At 51.5% G+C, this 27,477-nt stretch overlaps 10 protein-coding genes across 10 annotated transcripts; 3 read left to right on the top strand and 7 right to left on the bottom strand.

Moving 5' to 3' along the window:
- Positions 1 to 79: 79 nt before the first annotated feature.
- On the bottom strand, positions 80 to 3,334 carry PV06_03649 (uncharacterized protein). The gene is made up of 2 exons (XM_016404458.1): positions 3,100 to 3,334; positions 80 to 3,021 (listed from the first exon to the last, which is right to left on the bottom strand). Exons 1-2 carry the CDS (start codon positions 3,127 to 3,129, stop codon positions 259 to 261), a joined length of 2,793 nt encoding a protein of 930 aa, XP_016265463.1. The 5' UTR covers positions 3,130 to 3,334; the 3' UTR covers positions 80 to 258.
- Positions 3,335 to 3,889: 555 nt separating this feature from the next.
- On the bottom strand, positions 3,890 to 6,334 carry PV06_03650 (uncharacterized protein; the record flags this gene model as incomplete). The annotated part of the gene is made up of 1 exon (XM_016404459.1): positions 3,890 to 6,334. The coding sequence occupies one exon, from the start codon at positions 6,332 to 6,334 to the stop codon at positions 3,890 to 3,892; it is 2,445 nt and encodes an 814-aa protein (XP_016265464.1).
- A 2,075-nt stretch (positions 6,335 to 8,409) lies between these two features.
- On the bottom strand, positions 8,410 to 8,895 carry PV06_03651 (uncharacterized protein; the record flags this gene model as incomplete). Its single annotated transcript, XM_016404460.1, has 1 exon — positions 8,410 to 8,895. The coding sequence occupies one exon, from the start codon at positions 8,893 to 8,895 to the stop codon at positions 8,410 to 8,412; it is 486 nt and encodes a 161-aa protein (XP_016265465.1).
- A 1,094-nt stretch (positions 8,896 to 9,989) lies between these two features.
- On the bottom strand, positions 9,990 to 12,821 carry PV06_03652 (uncharacterized protein; the record flags this gene model as incomplete). The annotated part of the gene is made up of 1 exon (XM_016404461.1): positions 9,990 to 12,821. The coding sequence occupies one exon, from the start codon at positions 12,819 to 12,821 to the stop codon at positions 9,990 to 9,992; it is 2,832 nt and encodes a 943-aa protein (XP_016265466.1).
- Positions 12,822 to 13,785: 964 nt separating this feature from the next.
- Positions 13,786 to 17,182, top strand: PV06_03653 (uncharacterized protein). Its single transcript, XM_016404462.1, has 2 exons — positions 13,786 to 14,021; positions 14,115 to 17,182. The coding sequence occupies exons 1-2, from the start codon at positions 14,018 to 14,020 to the stop codon at positions 15,326 to 15,328; spliced, it is 1,218 nt and encodes a 405-aa protein (XP_016265467.1). The 5' UTR covers positions 13,786 to 14,017; the 3' UTR covers positions 15,329 to 17,182.
- Positions 15,343 to 17,080, bottom strand: PV06_03654 (uncharacterized protein; the record flags this gene model as incomplete). Its single annotated transcript, XM_016404463.1, has 3 exons — positions 15,343 to 15,824; positions 16,099 to 16,500; positions 16,672 to 17,080. The coding sequence occupies 3 exons, from the start codon at positions 17,078 to 17,080 to the stop codon at positions 15,343 to 15,345; spliced, it is 1,293 nt and encodes a 430-aa protein (XP_016265468.1).
- Positions 17,183 to 17,469: 287 nt separating the features above from the next.
- PV06_03655 (uncharacterized protein) lies at positions 17,470 to 19,320 on the bottom strand. Its single transcript, XM_016404464.1, has one exon. The coding sequence runs from the start codon at positions 18,617 to 18,619 to the stop codon at positions 17,885 to 17,887; it is 735 nt and encodes a 244-aa protein (XP_016265469.1). The 5' UTR covers positions 18,620 to 19,320; the 3' UTR covers positions 17,470 to 17,884.
- A 216-nt stretch (positions 19,321 to 19,536) lies between these two features.
- On the top strand, positions 19,537 to 22,804 carry PV06_03656 (ribosome-interacting GTPase 1). Its single transcript, XM_016404465.1, has 3 exons — positions 19,537 to 20,909; positions 20,959 to 21,079; positions 21,141 to 22,804. Exons 1-3 carry the CDS (start codon positions 19,947 to 19,949, stop codon positions 21,158 to 21,160), a joined length of 1,104 nt encoding a protein of 367 aa, XP_016265470.1. The 5' UTR covers positions 19,537 to 19,946; the 3' UTR covers positions 21,161 to 22,804.
- A 201-nt stretch (positions 22,805 to 23,005) lies between these two features.
- PV06_03657 (uncharacterized protein) lies at positions 23,006 to 23,365 on the bottom strand (the record flags this gene model as incomplete). The annotated part of the gene is made up of 1 exon (XM_016404466.1): positions 23,006 to 23,365. The coding sequence occupies one exon, from the start codon at positions 23,363 to 23,365 to the stop codon at positions 23,006 to 23,008; it is 360 nt and encodes a 119-aa protein (XP_016265471.1).
- Positions 23,366 to 23,413: 48 nt separating this feature from the next.
- PV06_03658 (uncharacterized protein) lies at positions 23,414 to 27,439 on the top strand. Its single transcript, XM_016404467.1, has 4 exons — positions 23,414 to 24,233; positions 24,292 to 25,542; positions 25,589 to 25,610; positions 25,660 to 27,439. The coding sequence occupies exons 2-4, from the start codon at positions 25,056 to 25,058 to the stop codon at positions 26,774 to 26,776; spliced, it is 1,626 nt and encodes a 541-aa protein (XP_016265472.1). The 5' UTR covers positions 23,414 to 24,233; positions 24,292 to 25,055; the 3' UTR covers positions 26,777 to 27,439.
- The last annotated feature ends 38 nt before the right edge of the window (positions 27,440 to 27,477 follow it).

A 27,477-nucleotide genomic window follows, 5' to 3' on the forward strand; every position in this document is an offset into this window, starting at 1 on the left:
AGAGTATGCCACAGAGTATGCCACAGAGTATGCCACAGAGTATGCCACAGAGTATGCCACAGAGTATGCCACAGAGTATGCCACAGAGTATGCCACAGAGTATATATATATATATATATACACCACCCATCGTATACTCTGTATTACTTGAAACAACTGACTTCTGGTCATGTCCTTGCTAATAAACAACCGACACCCTTTTTTGTCCCTCGCTCAAATCTTCACATGACCCCAGACGACACCATTTTTCCCTTCCCATCACTTCATCAACAATTCCAATTGTTCTCTTCTCCTCTCCATGGCAGCGTGTGCACGTTTGGATTGTTGAGCCATGTCCTTGACGTCACCGATGCCCAAGGGGTCCAGGTCTTCGGCCAGGTTCTGCATGGGACCATCAAAACCGTCGTTGTTGTCATTACCACCACGATCACGGGGGTCATGGTCGGACTCTTCGACACCAACAACAACATCGTGCACTCCTTCCGGCTTGGCGTCCTCGCCATCTTCAGCCAGTGTCTCAGCGCGAACACCATTGCCAGCATCGGCAATCGCAGCACCCGTGTCCTTTCCAGCCTCGAGACCACGTCCCTCTTTCTGCAAATCATCAATACCTTCTTCATCTCGCACCGGCCCCGTCGTCGTGGCCGTCGTCGACACAGGAGCCCTCGTCCTGATTATTTGTATTTGTGTACCTTGATTCGCATGCGGCGATGGGGAAGCCCTTCCAGAAACAGGAGTTCTCGTTCGACTGATCGGTTCCTGACCCTTCTGTGTCGTCAACTCCGCGGTGGCTTCAGCGGTCTCGACACCGACCAAGACTGGGGTCCTAGTCCGGCTTATCGGCACCGACGCTGAACCCGATTGACTCTGACTTTGGGAACCACCGACCGAGGTCCACATCTCGCCGGTCTCACCGTCGCCAACCTTGGCCGTGGCTTTACTGTTCATCTCTTCATCCGTACGCCCAAAAAGTTCATTCCACCACCTCGCTTCTCCTGGCCTGGGGAACATCAACCTCTCCTTTCCGCGTACATTATCATCCACCACAGGGTCGTACTTGGGATTGATAAACTCCTTTTTCCTTGCCAGAAAGTAATCCCAAACACTTCTCGTACGCTCGGCGAGTCGTGCGTCATTTCTCTCCTTCTCACTGTCGCCGAGAAAAGTCCCATACTGGCATGAATATAGATGATATAGTAATCTCCGTAAGAATCGTTCTGTGAATTCGAAGCGTGTCGGGTACTGATGTAACAACTGATATGTGGCGTCGAGGAACTGGTGGAATATCGGACTCGTCTCTTTCACCTTGGTAGTGGGCTTCTCCTTGTCCTTGCCACCACTACGAGATACAATCCGTCGATTGGCCTGACTCTCGCTGTCGTTACCAGCCGCGTCAATGTCGGAATCAATGTTGAGACTTTCGCGCGAGTCATTGTTCCTCGAAGTCGAGAAAAAGCCCCTCGCGCTGAGGAAGGCATTTTCAAAGGCCTTTTGTGCACCCGACATCGCGCCTGACTGCTCCTTGCCATCAACGTCCTCGTTTCCACGGCTGATCCTCTCGTTCTCAATGTGAAACCACTTGTCCGAACTGAGAAAGCCCGACCGATGCTTGAACATGTGTCCGAAACTCAACCAGTCTTTCTCGACCAGCACGATGAAACCTTCCATGGTGCGATAGTACGGATCTAGACACAATTGGCTCAAAGACGAGAGCTGGCTTGTACGATCCCACCCATCGCTGCAATGGATGAGCACATGACTATGCTGCAATCCGACCTGGCGAGCGATGAGACCAACTCCATCCAGAACGTTGGAAATATGTTTCAACCAATCGCTCTTTTGCAGGAGTTCACGGTTTGGACCCAGGGGAGTCAGGTCCGAATCCTTCAGAGCATCCACAACTTTGTTCAGGCTGTCCCGCATGACGTGGATGTTGTCGATGCCCAGGTACACTTTCGTGGCAAATTTGTAGTTGTTCATATCTTCTGATCCCATGCCTGTAGCATGGTTTACCATCGCATTGATACTCGGTCGGGCATCGACTATCATGTTCCTTTGCTGCGCCCCATACACCAGAGGCCTCTTGTCATCGGCATCTGAAGCCATGTCGTCGTCCCCGCGCAACTTTGATATCACCGCGTCTTCTAACGCTTCAGCATCAGGCTGCTGAAGATCGTCGACGTTTGTATTGGAGTTCGAAAGGCTCGCATTCGACATGTTTGACCCGGCTGAGTCCTCGCGTTCGGGTGGCGGTGAGTTATACTCGCTCAGGGGCCGTTCTGCTCTCGTCGTATTGAATATAGCAGCGAGCAATTTCTCATCCTGAATACTTCTATTCCCTCTCACACCAACTAGTGGCTGCGAACACCTCGTAATAGAGCAGTCATTCACCGGATGTAGGTACGTGAGGACCGGGATTCTTGCGCGTGATCGATAACTCTTCGCATAGTTCAATGTCACGTCCGATATCGACGCTGGCACGGGCAGAAGGGCAGGGTATGTTGGGCTGAACGAGTAGTCGGTGTTGATCCTCGAAATCCTCCATTTGCGTTCTTTGCTAGGATTTTCCAGGCCCATCCGCCTCCATTCGCGCATGGGGTCGTATAATGCCCATCCACTCGGCCGCACGTCTCGCTCCGCCCCAGTAGGAGCATAGCTGAAGGCGTAGAGCTTTTCAATGCCACTGAGTTTGCATGTCCAAGCTCTTATGCTGTCGTATACATCCCGCGCCTTTTCTTTGGCTTCGTCCTGGAAAAGAAAGCATACAAAGGTGAAATCGCGGCATCGCAGGCGGATAGAGCTGGGTTGCCTGGAAGCCAGTGGCGCGGGCCGAAAGGTGCACTGTTGGATGATAGGATAGGTTATCCACAGCTCTCTTGGTCTCACAGGTCGGGGACTTGTGTCTTCCGTGGTGGGAGGAGCAGGAGCCGCCGGGGTGTGGACGAAGATGAGGTGGTGAGGCGTGAGGTGTACAGTTCCAACGACTTGCTCGCCGCGTCTTGAAAGGGTCACATTGTCAACCTACGACAATGCTGTTAGTTGTCTTTGGCCTCGAGATATTGTTTGCTGCTAAGGCGATACAACGGCGCTTAGACGAACCTTTGCAATCCGAGTGCGTTCCATCGCCATGGTGCTGAGGTTCCAAATAGACAGCACCTTGACCTTCGGAGGCTGCGGCTCAGATTAAGACATGATTCATGTATGCGAGCGCCTGGCACTTAAATAGTGGTGCGAATCCTCGAGAACAAGGGTCTGACTTGTGTATCAAAGCAAAGGGCACATAGTACGAGGAGATCTTAGACAACGTTTGTTGGTGATCGTGCGGACAAACGGCGTATCGGAATCGTAATCTACGTCAGATGAATAGGTGTCGGCTGCACAATTCCTTAGCGCAGCCTCATTCAGCCTTGTCACCTCATCAGTCACATGCAAACAGTCTACAACACCCTGATACACAGCCTCGTTTGCTGTTTTGTAACTCTTGACTCTTGTTGTTTTCGCTACTTCCAGCGTGTCTCAATGATTTCATTGTTCAAGTCCATAGACTGTGACTACGTGCAGATGAACCATCCGCCTGTTCGTTCTCGCATTATGATCCTAGCAGATCTCAATCCCCATCTTCATTTTAGACCCAATGCATTATGAACACGGTCGGTGTCGATGCCGAGCTTAGCACATCCAATCGTCACTATTTGTACAAATACAAACCTGAAGTCCCATCAGAGACTTGTCAGGATTCTTCAATGCATGGTACCAATCCCATCGTAATTTTTGCTCCCTATGCACCATGAACGCCATGCTATTTTCAAAAACATGTCCCGCATTCTCCATCTATGGTAGACATTATTCCAATGTCATGTGCACATGATATTGTGCATGAAAAGCTTGTTTATAAAAAATCATCAATGTTTCTCAATATTTCGGGGGCTTCGCCTTGTTGGTGCGGACTTCTCGGATCGAACGCTGTGGGAATCTGGTCGCCTGCTGATTCGGTGGAAGATCCGAAAACGTGGTGCGGGAGTAGCAGACCCATCGTCCTCGCCGGCTTGGGTGTCTTGTTAGACACAGCCAGGTCTCCTGCTGTCGTAATCCCAAATGGTGAAGCCATAAATTCTGTTGCTCGCGGTGAAAAGAGAGATGGGGTTTCTGGGACATCTTGCGCAGCAAGGTCCATCATCGGCGAGCCTGTGATCAAACCTAGTCTGGGAGTCTTGCTAGGTTCTGGCGAGGACGGACCCGACGTTGTGTCATCGAATCGTTCTCTGAATGGTAGAGGCCTCGGCGACTCGCTTGGAGAAAGACTGCGTAATTCTGGATTGGTGGCTGCCAGGGTCGGAGCTTCCGGTTTCGGAGGTGTGGCTATCTTGCCCAGTATCTGACTCAACTTTATGGGTGTTTCGATGTTATCCATTGGGTCATTCTTGGGAAAGAGAGGGACCGGTGGAAGTGCTTTGTTCAATCGTAAAGAAGATCTGGTCGGAGCTGGAGCATCGTCCGCCGGCTTGGTCGTGGCTGGGCCTGCGGTTGGCTTCTCCCACGGACGCGCAGGTAGCTCCTGTGCTGGTCTCTTTGCAACAGGTGTATCCATAACCGGTGAGGATGACTCGTGGAGTTTCCACCAATTTGGCTGGGGGTTGAAGGTGTGGTCGCCATAAATCCCTTTGGCCACTTTCGATCGAAAGTCTGCCAGTTGATAGATCAAGCTCATGTTCGGCCCAACCCATTGACTTCGTTCTTTCACGGACATATACATCGAATGGAAATCCGGCTGGTATCCTTTGTAGAGACCATAAGCAATCACCAGCGAAGCCGACCGAGATACACCCAATTGACAATGAACCAGGACCTTTTTGCCAGCCTGCACACGCTCGTCGATGATTCGGCACAAAGTGTACAGGTCCTCCAATATCTCAGAATTATGATCCCAGGGCACATGCAAATATTCAGGTTGCTTCTTCTGCAAGAATGAAATCGGTCTCGGTGTGGTGGGCGTTTGCGACCCACTTGTCTGTGGCCACTCCCAGGCTGATTTGAATGACATTTCTGAGATAGCTGTCTGAGGTTCAGACATCGTACGGGCTGGAGCCTCCACTTCGAATGGATTTTTGATCTCCTTCGCCACGTTGATGACTGTATCGAAATTGCTTGCCTCTTCCGCCGTGGGCTCGAGGTACAGATACACACCACTATCATAGATGCGCACTGGTCCATTTGGATATCCCTTTTCTTGAGTTTCCTGTGATCTCTGAGGGTGAAACTCATCTTCCTCCTTCAAGTCAGGGAGGGCGTTCGTCCCAGAAAGAGCAGAATTGCTTGAATCAGAGCCAGAAACAGAATAGACAGAACCACCTGTTGGCAAGTGCAGAGAAAGTCCTTGGGAGGAGGTCTTGTTCGGGGAGGCAAGCGTAGCTAGTGAAGGTGTTGATTGCATGTGATGTAGAGATGGCCTTGAACTTGGCGTTGGTGGGACATCCAGTGCCCGTGAGAATGCAAGTTGCTGAAAACCAGGGGTTCTGATGGTCAGGTTCGTAGGCTTTTTACGCCCCGTTCTAGGTGTATCTTTCAACGGCGAGGTAGGCGCGGAAAAGGCGTGGGAAGTTTCCATGCCAGGTGCTGTTGCAGGTCGAGGCAGAGATACTGCGTTCATATTCAGCGACAAATTCTTGACGTTCTTCGAGCTGTCTATGAGCGTGGACGGCGGTATTGACGGGGCAGTCGACATTATATTGGCAGGTTGTTTCTGCGCCTGAGGGTGGTCGTAGTGCTGTTCTGGTAGAGGTCTTGCCATTATATTTCCGAATGGTGATACGGGAGGCATGGAAGTTGCTGACTCTGGCGACGAAGAAGGTGACGAATCCGTCAGCAAGGGAGAGTCAAAGGTGGAATTCGTGGTGGTGGGTGAGGATTCTGTGGACGTCGTTGTCATGGAGGTAACACTATCGCGGTGTGAACGTGTGGGCTGAAGAGACGTAGAATGAGGTTTCGCGTCGGTGATGAGTATTTGGGTCTCGCTTTGTATTGAATCTGGTAAAGGCAACTCGTCCATATCCTTTGATATGCTTGTGCCTGTTTCCCCAACCACTGTCATGAACGATGGGAAAGGCGTGGACATGATCGAGCCAACTCCGATGGGCATATTCGAAGATCGTGGCAACGGCGGTCGTCGTTTCTTCGCGGATGTTGTGGAGGGGTCGGGGGTTAGATAGTCTATGGGCGAGACTGAAGAAATCGAACCATGTCGGGTAGAGGGTCGTGGTGGAGGGCAACCGTTGGCCAGGTCGAAAGATCTTTTGCGATGATGATAGTTAGCACTGCCCGGAGGATCTTGTAACATTTTGACTTGCGACTGCGACTGCTGATGGTCTAAGGTACATTGTACGATGCACATGGACAATCACTTTTTGCAATTCGCAGTCGCAGAGGAACAATGGGACGAGAGTGAAGTGAGGTTGAGTCAACGTACCAAGATCAAAACAAAGCACGGCAAAGATGCCACAGAGCATGCAGCAAGATGAGGGAGAAGTCTGACGACCCAGGGCTCCTCTTGCAGTTTCAGATTCAGCGCGTATCCAAAGTGCGGCGCAGCAATTCGCCTGAGGCTCTCACTCGAGGCCAATCCCCACTGCCGGAGAATTGGGGATGTAATACGGGCTCGGGAGGCGTGAGCGAGGGTGCCCTTCTCGTTGGGATCTAAGTGAGTGTGTGTATGCGCACGATTTGAGGGCGCGACGGTCCTAGGCAAGGCCGGGGGTGGACGAGTCGGAGGACGGTTGAGGGCGACTTGAGGCTGGCGACTGAGTGCTAAGGGTTCTGCGACAAGCGAGAGAGGACGACGGTGTGGGCACGTTCTGGCAGGAACGTGGAGTTAGAGGGCGAGAGTAGCAAATAGAATGGAGACACAGGCGCGGGATATGGCGCAATGGGGGAGTTGCAGGGTGAAGCAGAGGCGAGAGAGTTGATACAAAGATGCCCTTGTTGCTGGAGAGATCTGACAAGAGAAGTGAATTCGTCAGTCCCTTCAGCAATCTCTCACCTCTGTGTCTGTGAATGTCTGTCTGTTCTGTCGGTCCCAGCGCTTTGACGGTCAATCGAATGCTCCCTGTGCTCAATAGCATCTGAAGGGGCTTGCATGCTGAGGCTGCGATTGGAAGGCTGGCCAAAGCCCCTCCATGCTGAAACGGTGCCAATTGCTGCTATAAAAAGATCCCCGATGTTGGCCTCATTAGGCTGCAAATTTGCCGCGCGCATCCATGCATCCATGCGTCCCACCGACCAACAAATGCACAGATGGAACCCGCTGTCTCCCGGCTGTGTCAAGGCACCCTCAGACAGTCCTGGTGAGATGGTCGCTCCATGGTACTCTACAACACGAGCATCTGGAGAGGATGTGTCTAAAACACCCATCTACCTACTCCCTATAACACTATTTCGACTCTTACTCCATCTCTGAGTCTCAATCGTCCCTCGGCTTCTCTTCACCGGCGAATGGAATGGAAATTGCACTGCGTTTCAGATTGCTACAAGCCAAACAAGAAAGTCATCTGTGCGCCACCTTTCACAGCCAAGTCACCAGCTGTCGGAAAAGGACGGCACTATTGACTGTACGGGAGTAGTAGAAGTATTTAATTCCCCCAGAAATAACATCTGGCCCCCAAAGCGACGACTTTTCTTCATCACTTTCTGCACTTTGAATCCTTGTTACTCCGTAAGACGCCCGCACCCCTTGGAAATGTGGCCGTGGCCCAGGCATGATCGATGATCGATGATCAATGATCAGTGTTGAAATTTATCGACCCTAGGTCCACGATGACTGAACACTCACCATACTCCGTATACCGAGTCAACCAACTTACTGCCATAAGGGTAATCCACCTTTCGTATTCGGAACTTCTTAGGGAGGGAGTAATGATCTATTTTCATCTGCAAAACTCGCCGATGGACCGAGTGGCTTCTGATGCTCCGTACTCGTGCGAGTATGTTACAGCAGGTGCCGCACTCCCTATCTAGCTTAGGCTAGTTCTATGCGAGGAGATGGTCGCATCTTTTTTAAACAAATGGATAACTATGGGGTATAGGTTAGGTAGGTATGCAATATCGTCTTCTCACAAAAGTGTTCCAAAGTGTCCCCAGACAGTTATCCCTACGGCTCGGTCGGCCTTTTCCCTTAAACACCAAAAACCCACGTCGGTGACTTCGTGTCTCTTCATACTTTTTTTGTACCCTGTGCGCCTTGGCCCCAAACTGTCGTTAAAATGTCGTATTATCAATGGTAAATCGACAATTCGGAGAGGAGTGAGAGTGTCCTACCGGATTCACTCCGACGATCTCCGTGCGTCGAGAAGAAGGAAAGAATTTGGGAAATGAACTCCTAGGCTGCCAAGTCAAGCCCGATGTTTTGTATCGACATCTTCAGCACTTCTGAGCGTCTCTCTTGTTCTTCATATACAGCTCTCCGATGCCTGACTTCTGTCTGTTGACTTTTTGTCGAGCATTTATCGCCGCCGAGTAATGGGAAAAGGAGAAGTTCGACCAATCCCGGTGCTCTCTGGTTGGCCTTGATACTTCGACGACCTTGGTCAACTTCTTCTGGGGCTTGTCGTAGGTGAAGATGTCTTCAAACTCGAAGTCTTGTGAGGACAAGTCCATGGAGTCAAAGTTGGTGTTTTTCAAGACTTCTCGTTCGGCATCGGAGAGGGCGACATCGAAACTCGCGGTTCTCGTGTAAGGCACCAGTTGGACCTTGGGTATCAGGCCAGGTGAGACAGGAGATATTGACTGGGTCGATGTGCAGGATGATTTCCTTTCCCCAGCTGATCGACCGGAATCCGAATCCACAGACCGAGGACTGTGGGGAGGCGACTCCAAGGGGTGACTATTGTACGTGTAGGGGGCCATGGTGATCGAGCGGAAGGCGGCTTTGGTCGGACTTTGCAGATGATCTTTGATATAGAAGCGGCTGGATGAAATTCTGAAGAGTGACTATTGTTAAAGGACCATGAGTCACTCAGATATGGCGTGACCAGAGGTAATATAATCCGTCGAAAACTTTCATGCACGTCGAATGCCTGCCCGTGATGGATTGTGCACGCAGAGGTGTTCGGGAAGCCGAGACAGAGTGGCCCGGCTTTGATGTCACTGATGTTTCGAATTTGGAGGTAGACCAACCACGAAAAGACCTGGTCCTTCCAGTCTTACGTGTGTAGTAGTCGCAGCAGTTGTTGTTCCCTGTACGAGTGCTTGGAGGGAAGTGGGCGGCTGGAGACCATTCTCGACGGTGGAAATGCCTCGTTCCTTATACTCGTGTCGTGGCAGCAACAGAATCCCAGAGGACACACATGCAATCACCATTGGTTATGGCGACATCTGCCTGGCCAATTAAGGTCCTCAAACGGGTTAAGGTGCTCATTATTGTCCAAACTTCGTCGACGATGGCGTGTCCAGGCACGTTCCCACTGTGGGCGAAACATGCTGGGCGAGCAAGTTCCATCTCTGTGTCTGCCCATACGAGTTGCGAGACGCGGCAACGGTGTGCTGTTGCGTGTTAGTCATTGGAGTCCTCCGGCTGCAGCGGGCATCGGGCATCGGGCATCATACCACAGTCCATACAACGCCTGGTGGAGCAAACACTCATCAGTGTTGAAAATTTCACCTGCACGTGGATGGGCGTGCAGCCTCGTCAGACGTATTGATTGGACCTCTAGACATCGAATCAGAACCGACATCTGCCAAATGCCATGTCCTGCCAATCAACAAGGAATGGGAGAAACAGGAGGAAAAAGGAGGACAAGTTAACACCGTACACATGGCTCAACAAATGCTGCGCCATGGACGCGGCTTGCTCAATTAAGTCTAATAATTCCAGACCGAGTCAATGGTCCTCACATCTCTGGTGTGAGGACAAGCATAGACCCGGTACTCGAGGACTGCCTTCTCAGCGCTGAAATTTTCATCGTACATAATATGTTACAATCTTGACAAAAGTGTCGTGATCACGATCCAACGCTTTGACCTGAATTGTGTCTTTCTAACGCCATATTATCCAATTCCTGTCCTGTTGGTAAAATATTTCGCATCGCCCGTGAGTCTGGGTTCTCCTTTACACTGGCGTTACGATCAGCTTTTGCTGCTCTTAAGCGACTGCTGACGCTACTTATTCTGCTGGCGAATCCAAGGCTCCTTCTAGAGTTGGATGGTCGAAGTGTCACTTGACTCTCTGGTGTTACCTCGATGGGACTAGACATGGCCGCGGGCACAATGGTGATCCGGCCCCATTGATCCTTTGGTGTGGTAGGATTTCCATCTGGAGTGCCCATCAAGCTTGCTGGACCGGCATTCTTTCGCCTCGAAATCAAGCTGGAGCTCATATTCGACGGCATCGCGCTCCTCATGGGGTTGCTTGTATCACGCGACGTAGGTCTCGCGTGTTGAGGCATTGGGTGTTGGGCAGTGTACTCCCGAGAATATGCGGCACGGTCCCGGGGGAGATTACGATACGTGCTCACTTCTGTCATAGCTCGGCTCACAGGCCGGACAGAAGGGCTTGCCTCTTCGTCATCAGTGTTTCCGTCTGTTTGTCCAGGAGTCCTCCTGCTTCGCAAGGAGTTTGATGTACGTCCAAGCCTGGACGACGAAGTAGCCTGAACTTGCGGTAGCGCTGTTGGAGGTGTCTGGTAAATGTGCTCGGGTGTCGTTCCTTGTGGATTCAGCGTAGTACCAAAGGGGATGCTGGTTCGCCGACTTTCTAACCGCGACTGCACTCTTGCCGACACCGGAGGGCGGTCATTCGGTTCATTGCTGTATCGACGACTGCGAAGGCCGATAGAGGATGGGGCGTATGCGTCTCGACTGGCCGGTCGGGTACCAGGGGCTGGTGCTTGTTTGTTGTCTGCCAACATTGCAATGACCAGTTCCGTCAGGCTTCTGCACATGCTCTCGGTCCGCCGTCGTACTTGACGTTCGGACGCCGAAGAGCCGCCGATAGTACTACCAGTTCCGGTATACCCCTCCGGAGTCATCATCATGGAAAGTAGTAGTGCATCCTGTGCAGTAGCTTGCAATTTCTGATAAAGTTCATTGCTCACTATAGCTTTGGCGTTGCCAAGAGCTTCATGAAGAGTGGGATGAATAGTGGATGGTATGCCTTCAATTGCTGATTGTAATGGAGCAGCTGCGGGTTTTGGCTTGGGCGACGAGGAAAGTGTTGTTGCCGCCGTAGTTGCGGTTTTCGGTCTCTCGGAGGAGGTCATCGCAGCAGCTGACGAAGGAGGCAACTTTCCAGTGAGTTCAAGCTTTCGAATTCTTGACTTCAAATCATCTAGCTCATCCCATACAGTAGAAGGGGCTGTAGTAGAGATGGTCGACTCTGTGGCGTTGTGTTCTGGCATTTTTGGACGGTCCAAAAACCCCGAATCAGAGACCAGGCGGCTATTACGAGCAGTACTTGGTCGCTGTAGATGACGGCCAAGTGGCTCGCCAGTGATGCTTGTATTTGCATTTGAGTAACGCCTAGACAGTGTGCGTCGAGGCAAGTCGCCGTCGTGGATACCTCGAGATTCTTGCTGGGAAGCCAAAGAATCAGGACGGAGCGTGTCTTCGGTGTAGCCTCGTGACAGCGCACCTGGTACATGCTGTCCTAGGGACGCTCGCTTGCTGTAATATTTCAGAGCCTCGGACCGCCCAGACAAGCTTGCCGTGTCGAAGCGATCTTGGATGGGGGAAGATTTGTAGCCTGTGGCCGGCCGGGCGTTGGAAAAGAATGGTAGTGAAATGCGAGACCGTCTTTTATCGATGTTGGAAGGGGCTTGAGAACTTCGAGATGCATCTGTCTTTGCAATGTTCAAGAAAAGATCTTCGCTCTTCCGCTCGTCGCTGCTCGAGCCTTTGCTGTCTTCGTCAATGGGACTAGGTTTCAATTGCTGCTCCGACGTATCCTGTCCTGCGGAGACGAAAGATTCAGCCATTGCCGCTGGTTTCGTGGTAACCACGTCCGGCCTGTAGTCGTCTGGCGTGTTGGGAGTGTCAGGGCTTGACACCTCTTGTGTATTGGTCTCGTCCGAAACGGATTCTGCGCTGGAGGACGCGGTAGGAAGCCGCGTTACCAGCGATGGCTGTGTGGGGGTTTGCGCAGGTTCTTGAGGCTGTTCATTGATGTCGTGAGAGGGCGTGTCACGCGTCGTATTACTCGTGTTTTGAGGGCTGAGCTGGCGATCGAGTGCGCGGACTTTATCCTGCGACCGGGTCTGCTGAGTGCTGTAAGAAGGAGGAGGACCGCAGATGGTTTCAACAGGGTAGCTGCTGTGCGACGCTGGCGGCCTCCTTTGGAGCAATGATCGTTGGTTAGAATTGGAGTGGGCTCGGTGCAGGGTGATTGCAGGCTGAGCGGCACTTGATGTTGATGGTCGGCAGTCGTTTGGATCGTTGAAGTCGAGGGGACGGAGGTTGAAGGCAGGGACACTCGCGGTTTTCTGGAGACCAACTGGCTTCAGCATTCCAGATTTCGACACGTAAGAAATCTGCGGGCTGTCACCAAAGTTGGCGTTGCTCGTGGTAGTCGCGGTAAGTTTGGGCTTTTTCCGGAGTGGTGGGCGCATGCATGTCAAGTCATGGTTGACAGCGGTATCGACGATGCAGACGTTGTAAAAGTGTGGATCCGGTCGGCGCAGTGAAGACGCATTGGACACGCGCAGACAAAGATCATGATGGGCCGAAGCGTGATCCAAGGTGTAATAGGGAAGAGTGTGTTTGTTGGTACATGTGGGAGAAGTGAAGGCACGATAGGAGAGCGGAGGTGAAGCAAGTGTTGTTCTCGACGTGTTTTCCATGTGCTGATTTGATACATGGATCGTCTCCCCTGGCTAGTCTCTCTCGCTTGTGCTATGGTGAAATTCCTCAGGACGGCCTTGTTCGCAACACCTGGGCTCCTCTTCAAGGCCCTTTGATCTCTGATCATGAAGGGCGAAAAAGACCTCCGGACTACAGCTGGTGGGCAAGAGGGTGTCTGCTCCTCTTTATGCAGTGCTTTTTTTGCGTGATCAACTTCTTCTTCGTACTAACTCACGAACTACGGGGCCATGTGCATGAATGCGACGCCACTGTCAACATGCACACATCACGAAGCGCGAGTCTACTGTACCTGTCACATTTGGCTCCCCCAGGGCACAACTGTAGGACTACAACTGCAGGGCTACCGGAGAGGATGTTTGGAGTTGATAGTTGACTTGTCGAGCAGACACATTCTGGAGACAGAGGGCATGACTTTGGAGCCCTAAGGCCATTTAGACAGACACTACGGTTACAGATTGTAGACGCCATGTACGCTTAGAGCATGGTGCTGATGGAGGCTGGTGAGGGCCAGGGGCGTGATAAATGAGGGGATTGGGCCGAGGCCACCAAAAGCACCAGAAACACCCAGAGATACAGGGGGCCCCAGGCCTCTCCGGGTGGCTGTTGTGCTGCTCCTTAGGCTTATCATCCACTACGAAACTCGTATCGCGGAGTCCGGCATCACGCCGATTTCATTCAAAGCCCCAGAACTCACCGAAACGTGGACCTCGTCACAAGTCGAGAGACACGACAATGATCGACTGTCCACCTACTCGATGAACTCTGTATTTGTTGCATTATTGTTTGAGTGAGACTCAATAGTGCTGGGCCCTGCGGAAAACACTGAAGAGGACAAAGACACGCCATGACACCTTTTTGATTTAGCCAAACCCTAGTCGTGGTTCCTGCATGCATCGCGGGCACACCAGGCTTCGGGTATAATTCACCTAATGCAAGGTCCTCGAAAGTCATAACCCTTATAATCAGATCAGCCGAAGCTCGAAGTGTGCTTGTTATTTGCGAGAGCTCCAGGTCAACAAGAGGAAGCCCAACGCACAACATCTTACCTTATGACCTTCATGTAGAAGGAACCTTAGGTAAAGGAGTACAATTGGGGGCACCCCAGTGATAAGTATAGCGTTGTGCGTAATGCAGAGGCGGGTGTGCGTAATACCTGTCGCTGTTAACACGAGGAATGAGTGAGTCATCCTTATACTCCTTAAGGGAGCAACGTATTAATTATGATTTCGGCGCCTTGATGAAACTTCATATACCCTGACAACTAACTAAAGGAACATATCATTCGCCTCGCATGGCTACAAGACGGACTCGCATAGTCTGTGTATCCGATACTCACAACCAAACCCCTAGACTACCCTCTGGAGACATCCTCGTCCACGCTGGTGACCTCACAAACCAAGGATCTCGGTCTGAACTTGAGAAGACCGTCAGTTGGTTGGCAAAGACAGACTTCAAGATCAAGATTGTTGTTAGTGGCAATCATGACATTACTGCTGATGTAGATTTCTATCGAGAATACGGAGCTTACTTCCATAGCCAGAAAAGGGAAGACCCTGAGCAATGCATCGCCCTCCTCTCGTCACACTCGATTGTATACCTGAATCACGAGGCAAGACAGATATGGCTCACTCACGATGATGGTGCTGTAACTCCGTTGAAGATCTTCGGGTCGCCCTATTCCCCATCAAGAGGGTGCTGGGCTTTTGGTTATTCAGCCGAGGAAGCTTCCTGTCTGTGGGATCAGATTCCTCTGGACTCGGATATTGTGGTAACGCATACGCCAGCGAAATACCACCGAGATGAATGTAGCACGAGGGGAACGGCAGGATGCGAGATCCTCCGCCAGACACTATGGAGAGTCCGCCCACGCTTATTCGTCTGTGGACATATTCACGAAGCATATGGAGTCGAGGTGGTCGCGTGGGACTTGTCGTCTCCTAACGTGAAGTTCAGAGAGCAGGATGTCCGTTACTGGGAGGACTCTCACGCGGAGACTACGAAGCAATACGCTGTTGACCTGTCGTCTAGAGCAAAGTCACTGATGCTCAAGAATGATGGAAGCGTTGGACGCCTGGTGGGAAGTCGACAGCTAAATCGGCTTCGTGGGGCTGAAGGTGACGGCCCAGCGGACGACATATCACTTGACGAGGACACAGAAAACGAATCTATGCTTCTCAGCCTCCCGACTTCTGATCCGCAACCCTTTCCAGAGTTTGACAAAGCTCAGCGCCCGCCTTCACCGATGGCTGATCTGGGCAGCATCAAAGGTCTCTCGAATCGGGGCCAAGGTGGTCCGGGATCCAGCTCAAGATCCGATCAGGAAGCGATTTTGGGTCGTGAAGGTAGGCGGGAGACCTGCATCGTGAATGCTGCATACATGGCAACAAATTGGCCGCACAAGGCTGGCAAGAAGTTTCACAAGCCTATCGTCATTGTTATTGACCTACCAGTCGAGTATCCAACTTCGACCACGCAGTCGGGATAAACTGCAATTTCAACTTATATCTTTTCAACTCCACACCATTCCGCAATGAACAAGGCCATGGCTACCGTTGTTTTCTTTACACTTTCGATGCTCACCCATTCATCAAAGCCATGTACATCCGCACCAATCGGTCCATACACAAGCGCTGGAATCTTGTCGTACAAGCTGTGCACTCTAGCATCCAGATACGCAGTCGAAGTCTGAGTCGTGAGTTCGCTGCCTGTCGCCTGCTTATGAGCCTTGCGAAGAATGTTTTCCGCTTCAGTTCCCGGCTCCAGTGTATATCCTTCCGCAAAGAAACCGTTCCAGTTCACCTTGGGAGGGTTGTTGCCGAGGTATGGGTGCGTTGCAGCGTACGTTGCGACCTTCTTTTCAATTTCGTCGGCAGCGGATCTGGCCGTTGTGCCAGGAGTGATGGCAATACGGCAGTCAATTTTGCACCAAGCAGGCACCGAGCTTGCCCAATCGCCGGCATTGACTATTGCAATATTCAGATCTGTTTTGAAAATATCGTCAGCCACATTCAACTTAGTGTATGGTCTCGGTTAGGCGTGATTGTCGGTTCGAAAACAAGGCCTGAACTACCCAAATTCTCGTAACTCGAGCCTTCTTTGTTGGACATTGCACAGCGAAGCAGGATGCATGCTGACCACCGATGCATACCTGGGTGCAGACATTCTTTCGTGCATCGAGTACAGTGGAACTAGGATTACCTCTGTGGCGGCTGACCTCACACGGATCTAATATAGGCAACGAGAGGAGTGACTTACTCAGTGGATGCTTTTCCTCCTCGAAATACTTCGTCTTCACATGTCGCTGGTTCCATTCTGCTTCGAGCTCTCTCAATGCTCCAACCACTCCCCAGCATGCATCGACCGCATTCACGCCCGTTCCCATGGTCCTCACGTGCACCGGTCGACCGCGGACCTCGATTTGAAACCACAATACGCCAACATTCGCCCGCACAAGCTGCTCCTGTACGGGTTCCGGGATCAGCACGGCGTCGGCCTTGTAGCCCTTCAGATGTGTCATCATGGTGCCATTGCCTGTAGATTCCTCCTCGGGGACAGACTGGATAATGACTTCCGATGCAGGTTGAAGGCCAATCTTTCGGAGAGCGTCGAGCGCGAAGATGTTGCTTGCGTGGCCAGAGCGCATGTCGGCGGCACCACCTGATTGTGCGAAATGTCAGTCACCATCATCATCGGTTGTCATCTTGGACACGCAAACATCGCCAGACCTCAACGTGACATGTACTTTAATTGTTGATGGGGGGATTAATTTGGCCGGTCTATTGCAAGAGTTCAAGGACGCGGAAAGAGAAGGAGAACTGAGAAACCTACGGCCATAAAGCTTGTCGCCTTCAATCTTTGCACTGTACGGGTCGTCTGCCCACATGTCCACGGGCCCAAGGGGGACGACGTCGATGTGCCCGTTGAGGATCAGGCTCTTCCCGCCCTCACACTGGGACTTGGGCTTGTGGACGCCCACGACCACCGGGGCTCGACTGTGCGTCGGACTGAAGTTGCCCGCCCCCTCGTGCTTCCCCAGCTCGGACTCGTCCATGTCGAACTTGACGGGAGCGTAGCCGCGGGTGGCAAAGGCATCGAATACAAAGTCTTGCACAGCACCTTCTTCGCCGCGCTGCCCGCCGAACCTGATGAGTTGCTGCGTGTACGACAATTGGGCCTCGAAGTTGTCGTGGACCGACTGCGTTATCGCATTGATTTGGTCAGTCGTTAGAGACGGCATGATTTGGAACGATAGGTCTTGTAACGAGGATACACGCTGTCGAATAGTCTTGGTATGAGGTAGAGTAATAACTAACAGTGTACCTACCGACCTAAAGTAGAGGGTTATACTTCCTTCGTACAAACACTTCTTTATATCGTTTCGAAACCGGCCGATCTCCGCCATATGCAATGCCGCAATGTCAAAACCCACACGCACATCTCCATCTCCCTGGGAAGCGCCACGGCGCTTCTGTGTCTCATTGGACCCCCAAGGACCACAAATTGGCAAAGGTGGTTGTGGGCCTCCCATAAACTCGTAACTCACAAGGGTTTCTGTTGTATTAGTACGGAGTATATGGGCTCGTACTGTAGATAGCTTGTCCGAGCCCCGGGAAGGGAACTTTGGGATGTCTGGCTATCTGCTCAATTCGTCGTATCCGCGCGTGCTCAGTAAGCAGAAGGGCAGCCGTTGTAGGAGAAACGGGAATACGATTCAAATTTTTTTGGTTTTGATAGACTGTAGTTTTGCGTCCCATATATTGAGGGGACGACTTGAGCTTCTGGGTATCTGTTTTAAAAACCGAAAGAGCATTTCCATCGCCGTACCCTACTCCAACCACACGAATCCCTGACGTGTTGAAAACCAGATGACAAGTCCAAAAACCTCAGGGGATTGAACCGCATTATTACTCCATATCAGGGCTTTGTTCGCACTCATGCTTCCCCCTCACACAATATTGTGTACGCCAATGACCTTCCTGAACACCTCATAATTATCAGGCTTCACAAGAGCCGTGACGAGCGTGCAATGCAAAAGGAACACCTAGAACGAACCAAACTTGCACTTCTCAATCACCTTGCCTCGATCAGAGAAGAACCCGGCTTGTTGAATATGGGTCGGTTTTCCAGTCTTCTCGTCAAATACGTTGAAACCGTAGTGGGCTGCATGGGGAGGCGTGTACAGATGCAGAGATATAGCCACCTCGGTAAGTGACGGGTTGGAGATTTTGTGGACGCCAATCTTGTCTGAAATATATGTGACTTGATTCTCGTGATACAACGTCTCCTTGACAATTTGTGGCGGCGTGGCGGAACCGGAAGAACTGCAGTCACTGTCGCTTTGACCTGGCGGCACCGAATACAAGGTCTCCTTGAGATTGCCTTTGAGGACCTTCATGACGCAGTGCGCATCGGCATGATCGTGGATCGGACTAGATTTGCAAGGATTCCAGACAAGGAGCAGAAGGTTGGACTTGCCATTCCCTTCGTCCACAAGATTTCGAGTATAGTTTCGGCTTGGGTCGGAGAAGGCATACCGGCCCCAGTCGCCCTCCTGGGAGTCGTACTCCTCCATCAGCCGGATAAGGTCGTTCTCGTCAACATCTTCTGAGTTGATGCCCGACGATGGACCTAGGACGTCTGAGAGGGCACGGACGAGACGGTGAAAATCATTCGACGTATTGTCGCGGTGAGATTGCTGTGTTGCACAAGCTTTCGGCGGATATGCATCCACCAGTTGGTTCTCGTTGCTGATGGCGTGTGGTGGGTGGGCTAACATGTTTTGGAGGAGGCCGATGTATTATTGTGTTGAGAATGAGGATGAAAAAGAAAAGAGAGTGAGATGGGTATCTTAGAAAAAGAACAAGGAGAGATTGGGCGATTGAAATATATGTGGCCGTCCGAAGTAGGTCAAGTCAAGCAACCATGCGTCTGGCGGTGTGCGTCTTCTTGCCAGATAAGAAAACCTTCTTACCGGGATGTTACGCGAGGTGATTGTCTGCAGAACCTGTCAAGGCAGACACGAGCCTTCATGCAAGTAATGGAGGTTGAGGTTCAGGGTCGACGGCTAGGGATTCCAGAATGATCATGGCAAGAAGAGCGTTGCCTTCGACTTACACATTGACCCTTTCGTAGATACTTTATATGACGCTTGAAGCAGCTGACCTCGTACAGTACTTGTTGACTCAGGATGGCTGCAGCTGATCGATAGATGAAGGGCTGATCTGATCTGGTTTGATACTTGTTATTGGGTTGTCGGGGACCAGAATATCAAGACACCGAACGGAATGTAACGGATATTCGGGGTCTGGATGAATGATTGGCTTGGGCCAACGTGGCCTTTTCAATGAGTTGCGTAAAACATGCTCAGCGACGTAGACTATGACCTGACGTGTGCCTTCGTTTGTATAATGAATGGAATAGACTCAGATATGAAGGTAGAGAGGTGGGCAAATTCTGGTAAAAAGCAGTCGAATGTCGTACTATGGCAATGACTTGAACCAAAAAAATCCTAAGCGAGAAAATTCAGGTACGAATACGGGGAAGAACCACACAAATTGCAGCAAAGTCACATGACTTGCGATTACCTCATTGCTTTGCGGTATTTGGCGACTTGGGCGCAAGAACTCATAGGGAGACGCTCCGCCACGGCCCTACTAAGCGACCCTTATTAGGCGTCACCAACAGCTTTTGTCGCCTGTGGCTAGCGCCTAGGAGTACAAGGGCCTTGCACCGCGGGGCAAATACGAGTACTCATGATGGCGCCCACGAGAAACCTACTACACTAACGAAAGTCGGGCAACATTTTCCGTTTCCCTTCGTCATTCAATTCAACCACCAACAATCCAACACTCGTACACTTTCGTCTTCACGTCGCACAAAATTTCCCAAAGACTTGTTACACAGCGCTCGGCTATTTCACACATTTTCGACTTCTCAAACCCTCCCGCGCCTCACTTCGAATCCTTCCACGGAAAGTAATCGTAGTGGGCCATCTCTGGCTTCATCCCACGAAAAAAGAAGATCCTCGCCTGCCGTCTCCCTCCCTCCTCGGGCGCTCTCCCTAGCCTTGCTCCCTGAGCGGTAATTAGCCCCTTTCGGACGAAATGGCGACCACAGTAGACAAGATCAAGGATATTGAGGCCGAAATGGCCAAGACGCAGAAGAACAAAGCCACATCTTTTCATCTGGGCCAACTTAAGGCAAAATTGGCAAAGCTGAAGAGGGAACTGTTGACCCCTTCATCGTCAGGAGGAGGTGGTGGCAGCGGCTTCGATGTGGCCAGGACTGGCGTCGCTTCAGTCGGCTTCATTGGCTTTCCTTCTGTCGGTAAATCGACGCTCATGAGCCGTCTAACAGGGCAGCACTCTGAAGCGGCTGCATACGAATTCACCACCTTGACCACCGTTCCGGGCCAAGTCATGTACAACGGTGCAGCTATTCAAATGCTGGACTTGCCTGGTATCATCCAAGGAGCCAAGGATGGCAAGGGCCGGGGTCGTCAGGTCATTGCCGTGGCGAAAACCTGCCATCTGATCTTCATTGTCCTTGACGTGAATAAGCCTTTGACTGACAAGCGTGTCATTGAGAACGAGCTGGAAGGATTTGGCATTCGAATTAATAAGGAGCCGCCTAATATCGTCTTCAAGAAGAAGGATAAGGGCGGCCTCAACATCACCAACACAGTCCCTCTGACTCACATAGACCACGACGAGATCAAGGCCGTCATGAACGAGTACCGCATCAACTCGGCAGATATTGCGATTCGCTGTGACGCCACAATTGATGATTTGATTGATGTTCTGGAAGCCAAAAGCAGAAGTTACATACCCGTCATCTATGCTCTCAACAAGATTGACTCGATTTCAATTGAGGAGTTGGACCTCTTATACCGCATTCCGAATGCTTGTCCCATCAGTTCTGAACACGGCTGGAACATTGACGAGTTGCTTGAGTTGATGTGGGAAAAGCTTCAACTCAAACGAGTGTATACCAAGCCGAAGGGCAAGCAACCCGATTATTCTGCTCCGGTAGTTCTGAGGAGGAATGCTTCCACGGTCGAAGACTTTGTCAGTAATCTCCTGCCCGGTGAATTGGGCTCCCACTAACGTGCGCCAGTGCAACCAAATCCACAGGTCCATCCTTGAGCAATTCAAGCATGCCGTTGTTTATGGCCGCTCTGTGAAGCACCAACCTCAACGAGTGGGTCTGCAGCATGAATTGGCGGACGAAGACATCGGTAGGTCCCAGTCCCAGTCCCCTGCCCCCTTTCCTGCTTCATTAGCTGATCAGATTCCCAGTTACCATAATCAAAAAGTGATACACTGCGTCCGCCATGGTGCCTGCCTATGACCTGATATTGTCTTCGCTTCCTCTCACCCTTGACCAGGTTGAAGCTTGTATCAAGGCCTGAGACCCGTTTCCGCTCGATAAGGCTAGATGTCTCGCCTTCCGCCCATCCCCGCCGGCCGGATCTCGACTTCCTAGCCGTCGCTAGTGATCAGCGCCTGGGTCTACCCAGCTATCAATGTATCTATTGTACTAACGGATCCAGGCTCCAAAGGCGCGAGCTCGGAAAGGCCAGGCCCTTTGCTAGTCTCTCGCAGGCCCAACTTTGACCATCTCTCCACGCTGCTTCTTCGGTCAGAAAGTCAAATGCCTTGGGATCTGGATCTGCACACTCCTGCAGCGACCGGGAAATGGCACTTTTCAGGGCCAGTCAACCCATAGACGGGCGGTGATGTTGAGGCAAAAGTACAAGGAGTTGAAACAAAGTTGTAGCTGGATCCGAAAGTCAAACAGGATAGCGTAGGTTGGTGGCGGCCATCCTCGGCTGATTCCAGGAGGCTATGGAGATGGCCAGAGTATGAGAAGAGCCTCAGAAGCATTAGCACCAAACAAACCGATACATGCTGGGCTAGAGAAGGCCTCCTTGAGGTTTGCGGATAGCTGCATGCACTCCGAACGCCTTCATGCTGGTCAACAGAAGCCAAATTGCCTTAGCAAGCCTAGTCCGTGTATTCACAAGCTCACTTCATGCAAGTCTGAGACCGCAGCGACCCTGACCGGAGCGACAGCCAGTTTGGGGGATTTTTCAAGAGATTGAGACAGTCATTGGTGGCCGTGAGGCACAGTTCAATAAACTCCGTAAAGGCTGCACAACGTTCTGCGGGCTTGCCCTCATGCAGCCACGGTGCATGGATCTCCTGTGCATTCCTTGTACCTGCAGGTGTCAAACTCGTGGGCTGACGAGACTGGGGTTTTGACATATCCATCCCCCGACTACTGCTCCTTGTCTGTGCATGCGCAACTTCACTCTGCATCAGGAGTAAGGTGGCTTGGGCACATCCCAAAGCCACATTTGGCATGCGCTACTGGGAGGCACTGAAGACAACACATCCTGGTCCCGGCTGTTCGCCCAAAGCCCCGCCACCTGGTCCACAAGACACCTTCCCCGTAGCCGCCCGGACAATAGTCTTCACGTTCTCACGCTCCGAGCCGCGCGCGGGCTATGGAGAAGGCGATTTTGAGTCTTACGGGTGCTTCTAGCATCATTACAGCACCATTGTTGCTAATATCGAGCAGGAGCTGGGGATATTGAGAAGATTTTTCGTGTTGGCTTTCGGCTTGGCTCAGATGGTGTGAGGGGATGGAGAGAGTATGTGTGTGTGTGTATACTCCGTAGCCGTACGTCTGTGTCGATTAGCACACGGGAAGACAGGGTTGCAGATGAGCTCAGTGAGATATCCACTCAATTCACTATCCCATGCTCACGTTGGGCAGAAATTGAGGAGTCACTGGGACTAGCAGTAGACAATAGCAGGGAATACGCAGTAGGCGAGCGAACATTGCTGGATACGATACACAATATTTGAGGGGGGTCGAATGGCAAGTGGCTGGTTGCGCGGTTTGTGGAGAAAGAATGCAAGATCCCTCGCTCCCACTTCCAATGAATTTCCCTTCTCACTCTTTTCTTCCTCGTCAACGGAGGCGACTAGGCACTGATAATTGAGAATTTCACTCCCTGTTCTCTGTGAGCGACGAATTGTTACGCCATGCTCCAGTATCTGCTGCAGTGGCTTCTCTAGCTTCGAGCTTGCCGACCTCGCTGCCTCTCGGACTGGACTTTCTCACGAGAGACAGGGTCACTTGGGCCATGAGCAGGTCATTTTTGGCCCTCTCGTCTTATGATTTGCCTATCGTCCATGGGTTTGGCGCCGAGGCCTTCCATCGGGCCATTCACGCCCAAAGAATGCGTTTCAAGCTGCTCGTTGGTCCTCCTCATGCTCTCCACCAAGGTGCTGATAACGCCAGATTCGGGGGAAACGCCTTTCACCTTTTGACTAGGTGGCTGCCCCAAAACGGTGCCTGGCGAGAAGGCCAGAGCGACTAGAGCATAATGGGAAGCACGTCGCCTTGAGCACCTCATCTCACTTTCCTTCCTCATCACTGACGCCGAGTCAGCCAGTGTCAACCTGCTTCCGGCGACCCACGCATCGGTTGCACAAGCATGTTGGATTGGCATTGTTCAAGGACTGGTCTACTGTACGGCACGGTTGTGGTCCCCCCCCCCCACGAGGTCAATAATACCGCCCTTGACTACGAACCGTATCGTCATGTTCGTCAGGCGGTCCTCGTACGGTACAATACATTATCTTCGAGGCGCGTCCAGTCAAGTACCACTCGGTGCCCCCGGTCCTCCGCTTTACGACACCAAGGTCACTCTCTTCCAAGTAAGACGTCTCCATCAGAGGCTGGCCATGCGATTGAGTACTTGGACGATCTGTGGGCCGAATGATCGCTGTGGTCCTTAGATCACCCGCGTCATTGCTTCGGCTACGGACGGTCCGTCGAAAGGCTAGACACCCGCTCGAGGCGTGCACAGGCTATAGCTGGCCTTTATCAGCTCGCCCGAAGAAATGCTTAAACGTTTCCTCTGGCATTGCATTGTCATTCGATGCGCTTTCGTCGCACTTCCTTTCCATGTCGCATGGGGCACTATTGGAAACCGCAAGTACGAGTGCGAGTTAACCCTAACGCAGAATGATGAAGCCCAGGAAGAGGTGAACAGGGGTTTACACAAAACGGCAGCTCTTAACATTTGAATAGGCGCCCTCGCTCACTGCTCCTTAACATTTTACTTTCCCTTTTTGTTTCAAATTGCCTCGCCACCACTGCTGGGATTTGCGACCTGCTTTAAGGAATCTACTATACCTGGGGACCAATATCCGGTCCACTACATGACGCCCGACCGAAGGTGCTTATCCCCAATCTCTACTGCAAGCATTCGAGTTCCGGTGATACTTGGTGGCTGTCCAGGGAGCAATTGTTTAGCGGGTCCTGATCGCAAGGAGGAATAAACAGGACAAGCATCGCTATCCGACCTATTTACTGTACTGTCCATACCTCCCGGACGAACATCATTACTTGAGCTAACCGAGATCCCCTTAGGCCCGTTCCTTCAAGGTGCCGCCCGCTAGCCTTCCCTAAGCCTCCCGCTTTATAGGCCGTGGTGCCGCCCACCGTGTTAGCACCCACACCTCACGATTGAGAAAGCTCTCCTTGTCTATTGTACAAATTGTATTCATCAAGACAGGCACGCCTTCATATGTGAAGTGACATATTGTTGGAGTGACTGTTGACCTAAGAGAGACGGAATAGCAGAATCGCACCCTTCGCAACCTCTCTCCCGTTCGAGCTGTCGGGTTTGACCAAACACGACGTACCCTGTACAGAAACCCTGCCGACTTTCTGCAGCCTAAGGAGGCACCCCTCACACACATAAAGCGAGCCCTGTCGCTTTCCCTTTTGGCTCTTGTTCAGGCCCTAGTTCAGCACATACCCTAGTCCGACGCTCTCGCCGTCAAGTCACCCCCCGGTGCTTGTGCTTCGATCAGAACGGCCGGTTCTCATCCCACACTCATAGCACCTCCACAGCGCCCACCATCAAGACGACCTCCCTCTTTCATATGCTTCTGGTTTTCTCACCAAGTAAGCTAGTGTTGGGATAGTCCTGGCACCTTTGCCTCTTCCTCGTCCTAACATTTTCTCGTTGCTCTATTGTCTGGACTCTTGAACACATCTCGCATTCAGGTGCTTGTGTGGACTTGACGGATACCTGCATGTGCGTGCAACGACACTGGTCCACTGGCATGCATCGTCATAGCAGTATATCAGGTTAACCATCAAAGCACGCTTAAAAGGCTTGAGCGCCAATGCAGGCCTTGATGATCATGCCGCCAGAGCAACAGGACTCTCAAGCATCTGGCTACGACCAGAATGGGTGGATGAGCCTCCCTAGCTCTTACTCTACGAGCCCTCAAACATCGGTGTCACCAATGCAAGAGCTGTCATCATTCGATTATCAGACACCAAATCCAATGCCTTTGGAGCCGTCGTACACTATGCATCGGCCTTCGCCGTTCGCTGCGTCTCAACCTCAAATGCTACCACCTTTGATGACAGCACATAATGGACTGTGGCCCAGCATGTTGGCGAGCCAGCAGCCACCACCATCTTACCATACACCAGTGGGAACGTCTGGATCTCTGCAAACGCCGTTGTCTGCAAGCACGGCATCGGATGCCACTCCAACAAGCGCCAAAACCAACACTTCGAGGCGCAAGCTGACGGACGACGAACGCCGTCAGATGTGTATCGAAGCGGAGCAAAATCCAAGTATGAAACAGACACAAATTGGAGGTATGTGACCCTCGCTTAATCCAGGGTTTTCTCTGATCTTTGATAGCCAAATTCAATGTCGAGAGGAGGTACGCTTGTGAAGTCGAATCTGTCGAAGTATCTACTGATATGCAATAGCACCGTGTCAAAGATTCTGCGACAGCGGGAGAGATACATGAACCCCCAATCCAAGGAAGAAAGCACGAGCCCTAGTGTAAAGAAGTCGAAGGCAAAGCTCCCAGACTTTGAAAAAACATTGACGAACTGGGTCAAGAAGCAGCAAATCAAAGGAACGCCCATCACGGATGAAGACCTTCGCAAACAAGTGAAGGTATTTTCATTCAGCAGAAGCGATCAGGCCGTAGTATCCAGTGCCGCGTGGCTGGAGGCTTTCAAACGCAAAAATCATCTAGTTTCCAGCCAGAGAGCCGATTGTGAGCTCACCTTAATTGATTCCAGCACAACGTCCTTGTCGCATACACCTGCAGATGAATCTCCAACATCATCAAACGGACTGGTTTCGCCTGCAATGTCCACAATTGATGAACTGCGCCTCAAAAGGGAAGATACACATGAATTTTTCGACTTCGACACAGGAAAGGACTCTCATGATCATTCACCATACATGGACCACGACTTAGGAGAACCGGCCCTGAGAAACTTGCTGTCTCCCCTCTCTCCGGAATTATCGCAGGCAGACCCAGACGGATTTTCCATGATGGAAGCCATGTCCGACAACAGGAGCAATTCAAGCCGCCAGAGGAGCCAGACCTTTTCTCACGTCCCCGATATTGGTGTTGAGTCACGCCCCTCGTCGTCTTCAGGTAAAGCTCCGTCCCTGCCGGTGCGATCATTGAGCTCTACATGTGACAGCGGGCTATCTGGTATCGACCCACGACAGATGATGAAAAGACATAAGAGCGTGCCTGATATACACTATCCTGAGCAAGCACGCTTCTCACCAATGCCCCCACCGCCACTACCTAAATCCGCAGATACGTCCCCGGTTAGTCATCCTGCATCTCCCGCTGAAGATGACAACATTCGGGCCCTCCATGCAATCAAGGCACTTTTGGAACAGCATCCTAACGTTGCTGAGCCAGATGACTACTTGGCAATTGGCAAATTGATGGAGAAATTGAAGCTGCTGCGATCTCCATCCAACACGTTACTCCCGGGCGGCTTGCATCCTATGGACATCATGGACAGCCCACGTATCTCGAAGAAAAGGACCATCCTCGGGATCTCTACTTGAGCCAGGACTACATGTTCAGGTTTCTCACCATCTTTTGATACGTTTCTTGTGACATTCCTTTGAACATCAATCAGTATCGGCATACAATCACTGTTTTTAACGCAAACCACAATTGGACATTCCTTTCGACATGAGCGAGGAGCACTAGGTGAGATGGGAACACAGACACACAAGCAAGTATGGTACCTCAGCAAGACCAACGATCCAGCGCAATGTCCCGGACCATGGGCTGCATAGCAGGATCCAGGAGTAGTATGTTTTTTTTGTTTTTTTTAACCAAAGTCCCACGACACCAGCCTGACAGGTGAATGAGAGCGGCTGGCTCTACGAAAATCTCTATTCTGGCCACGGAAATAATCTGCGCGTGCAGATGATGACACCCTTAGACACACCCCAAGCCTCACCGCAAATCTCCCATTTTCATCTCATGAGGGCATGTTTGCATAGGAAGAAAGAGATGATGAGCGCAAGCGAGCAAGCGAAGTGGTTCCACCGGTGAACTTATTCTATTTCGGTTTTTTGTCCCTTTGAACGCGTGGCGGGGAGCTACGCTGTTGTGTAGGATATGATGGCTTTTCCTTCTCTTTATCTGTGCGGAATGGATGGGGCGGGGAATGGGTATTCTGAGGGAAGCACACTCGATGGAAAGGAACAGAATCGAAGGATATTGTAGTTGAAGAGGGCACGAGTATATAGTTTCA

The sequence above is a fragment of the Exophiala oligosperma genome, assembly GCF_000835515.1.
Source record: "Exophiala oligosperma strain CBS 72588 unplaced genomic scaffold supercont1.3, whole genome shotgun sequence".
Lineage (NCBI taxonomy): Eukaryota > Fungi > Ascomycota > Eurotiomycetes > Chaetothyriales > Herpotrichiellaceae > Exophiala > Exophiala oligosperma.

Bases quoted from the DNA above. Each gene is read 5' to 3' on its own strand.
- PV06_03649 (XM_016404458.1), bottom strand. From the start codon at position 3,129: ATGGCGATGGAACGCACTCGGATTGCAAAG. The intron at 3,022-3,099 runs GTTCGTCTAAGC...GCATTGTCGTAG, and splicing joins AACGCACTCGGATTGCAAAG to GTTGACAATGTGACCCTTTC.
- PV06_03655 (XM_016404464.1), bottom strand. From the start codon at position 18,619: ATGTTAGCCCACCCACCACACGCCATCAGCAACGAGAACCAACTGGTG.
- PV06_03656 (XM_016404465.1), top strand. From the start codon at position 19,947: ATGGCGACCACAGTAGACAAGATCAAGGATATTGAGGCCGAAATGGCC. The intron at 20,910-20,958 runs GTCAGTAATCTC...AACGTGCGCCAG, and splicing joins CTTCCACGGTCGAAGACTTT to TGCAACCAAATCCACAGGTC. The intron at 21,080-21,140 runs GTAGGTCCCAGT...TCAGATTCCCAG, and splicing joins ATTGGCGGACGAAGACATCG to TTACCATAATCAAAAAGTGA.
- PV06_03658 (XM_016404467.1), top strand. From the start codon at position 25,056: ATGCAGGCCTTGATGATCATGCCGCCAGAGCAACAGGACTCTCAAGCA. The intron at 25,543-25,588 runs GTATGTGACCCT...GATCTTTGATAG, and splicing joins GAAACAGACACAAATTGGAG to CCAAATTCAATGTCGAGAGG. The intron at 25,611-25,659 runs GTACGCTTGTGA...GATATGCAATAG, and splicing joins AAATTCAATGTCGAGAGGAG to CACCGTGTCAAAGATTCTGC.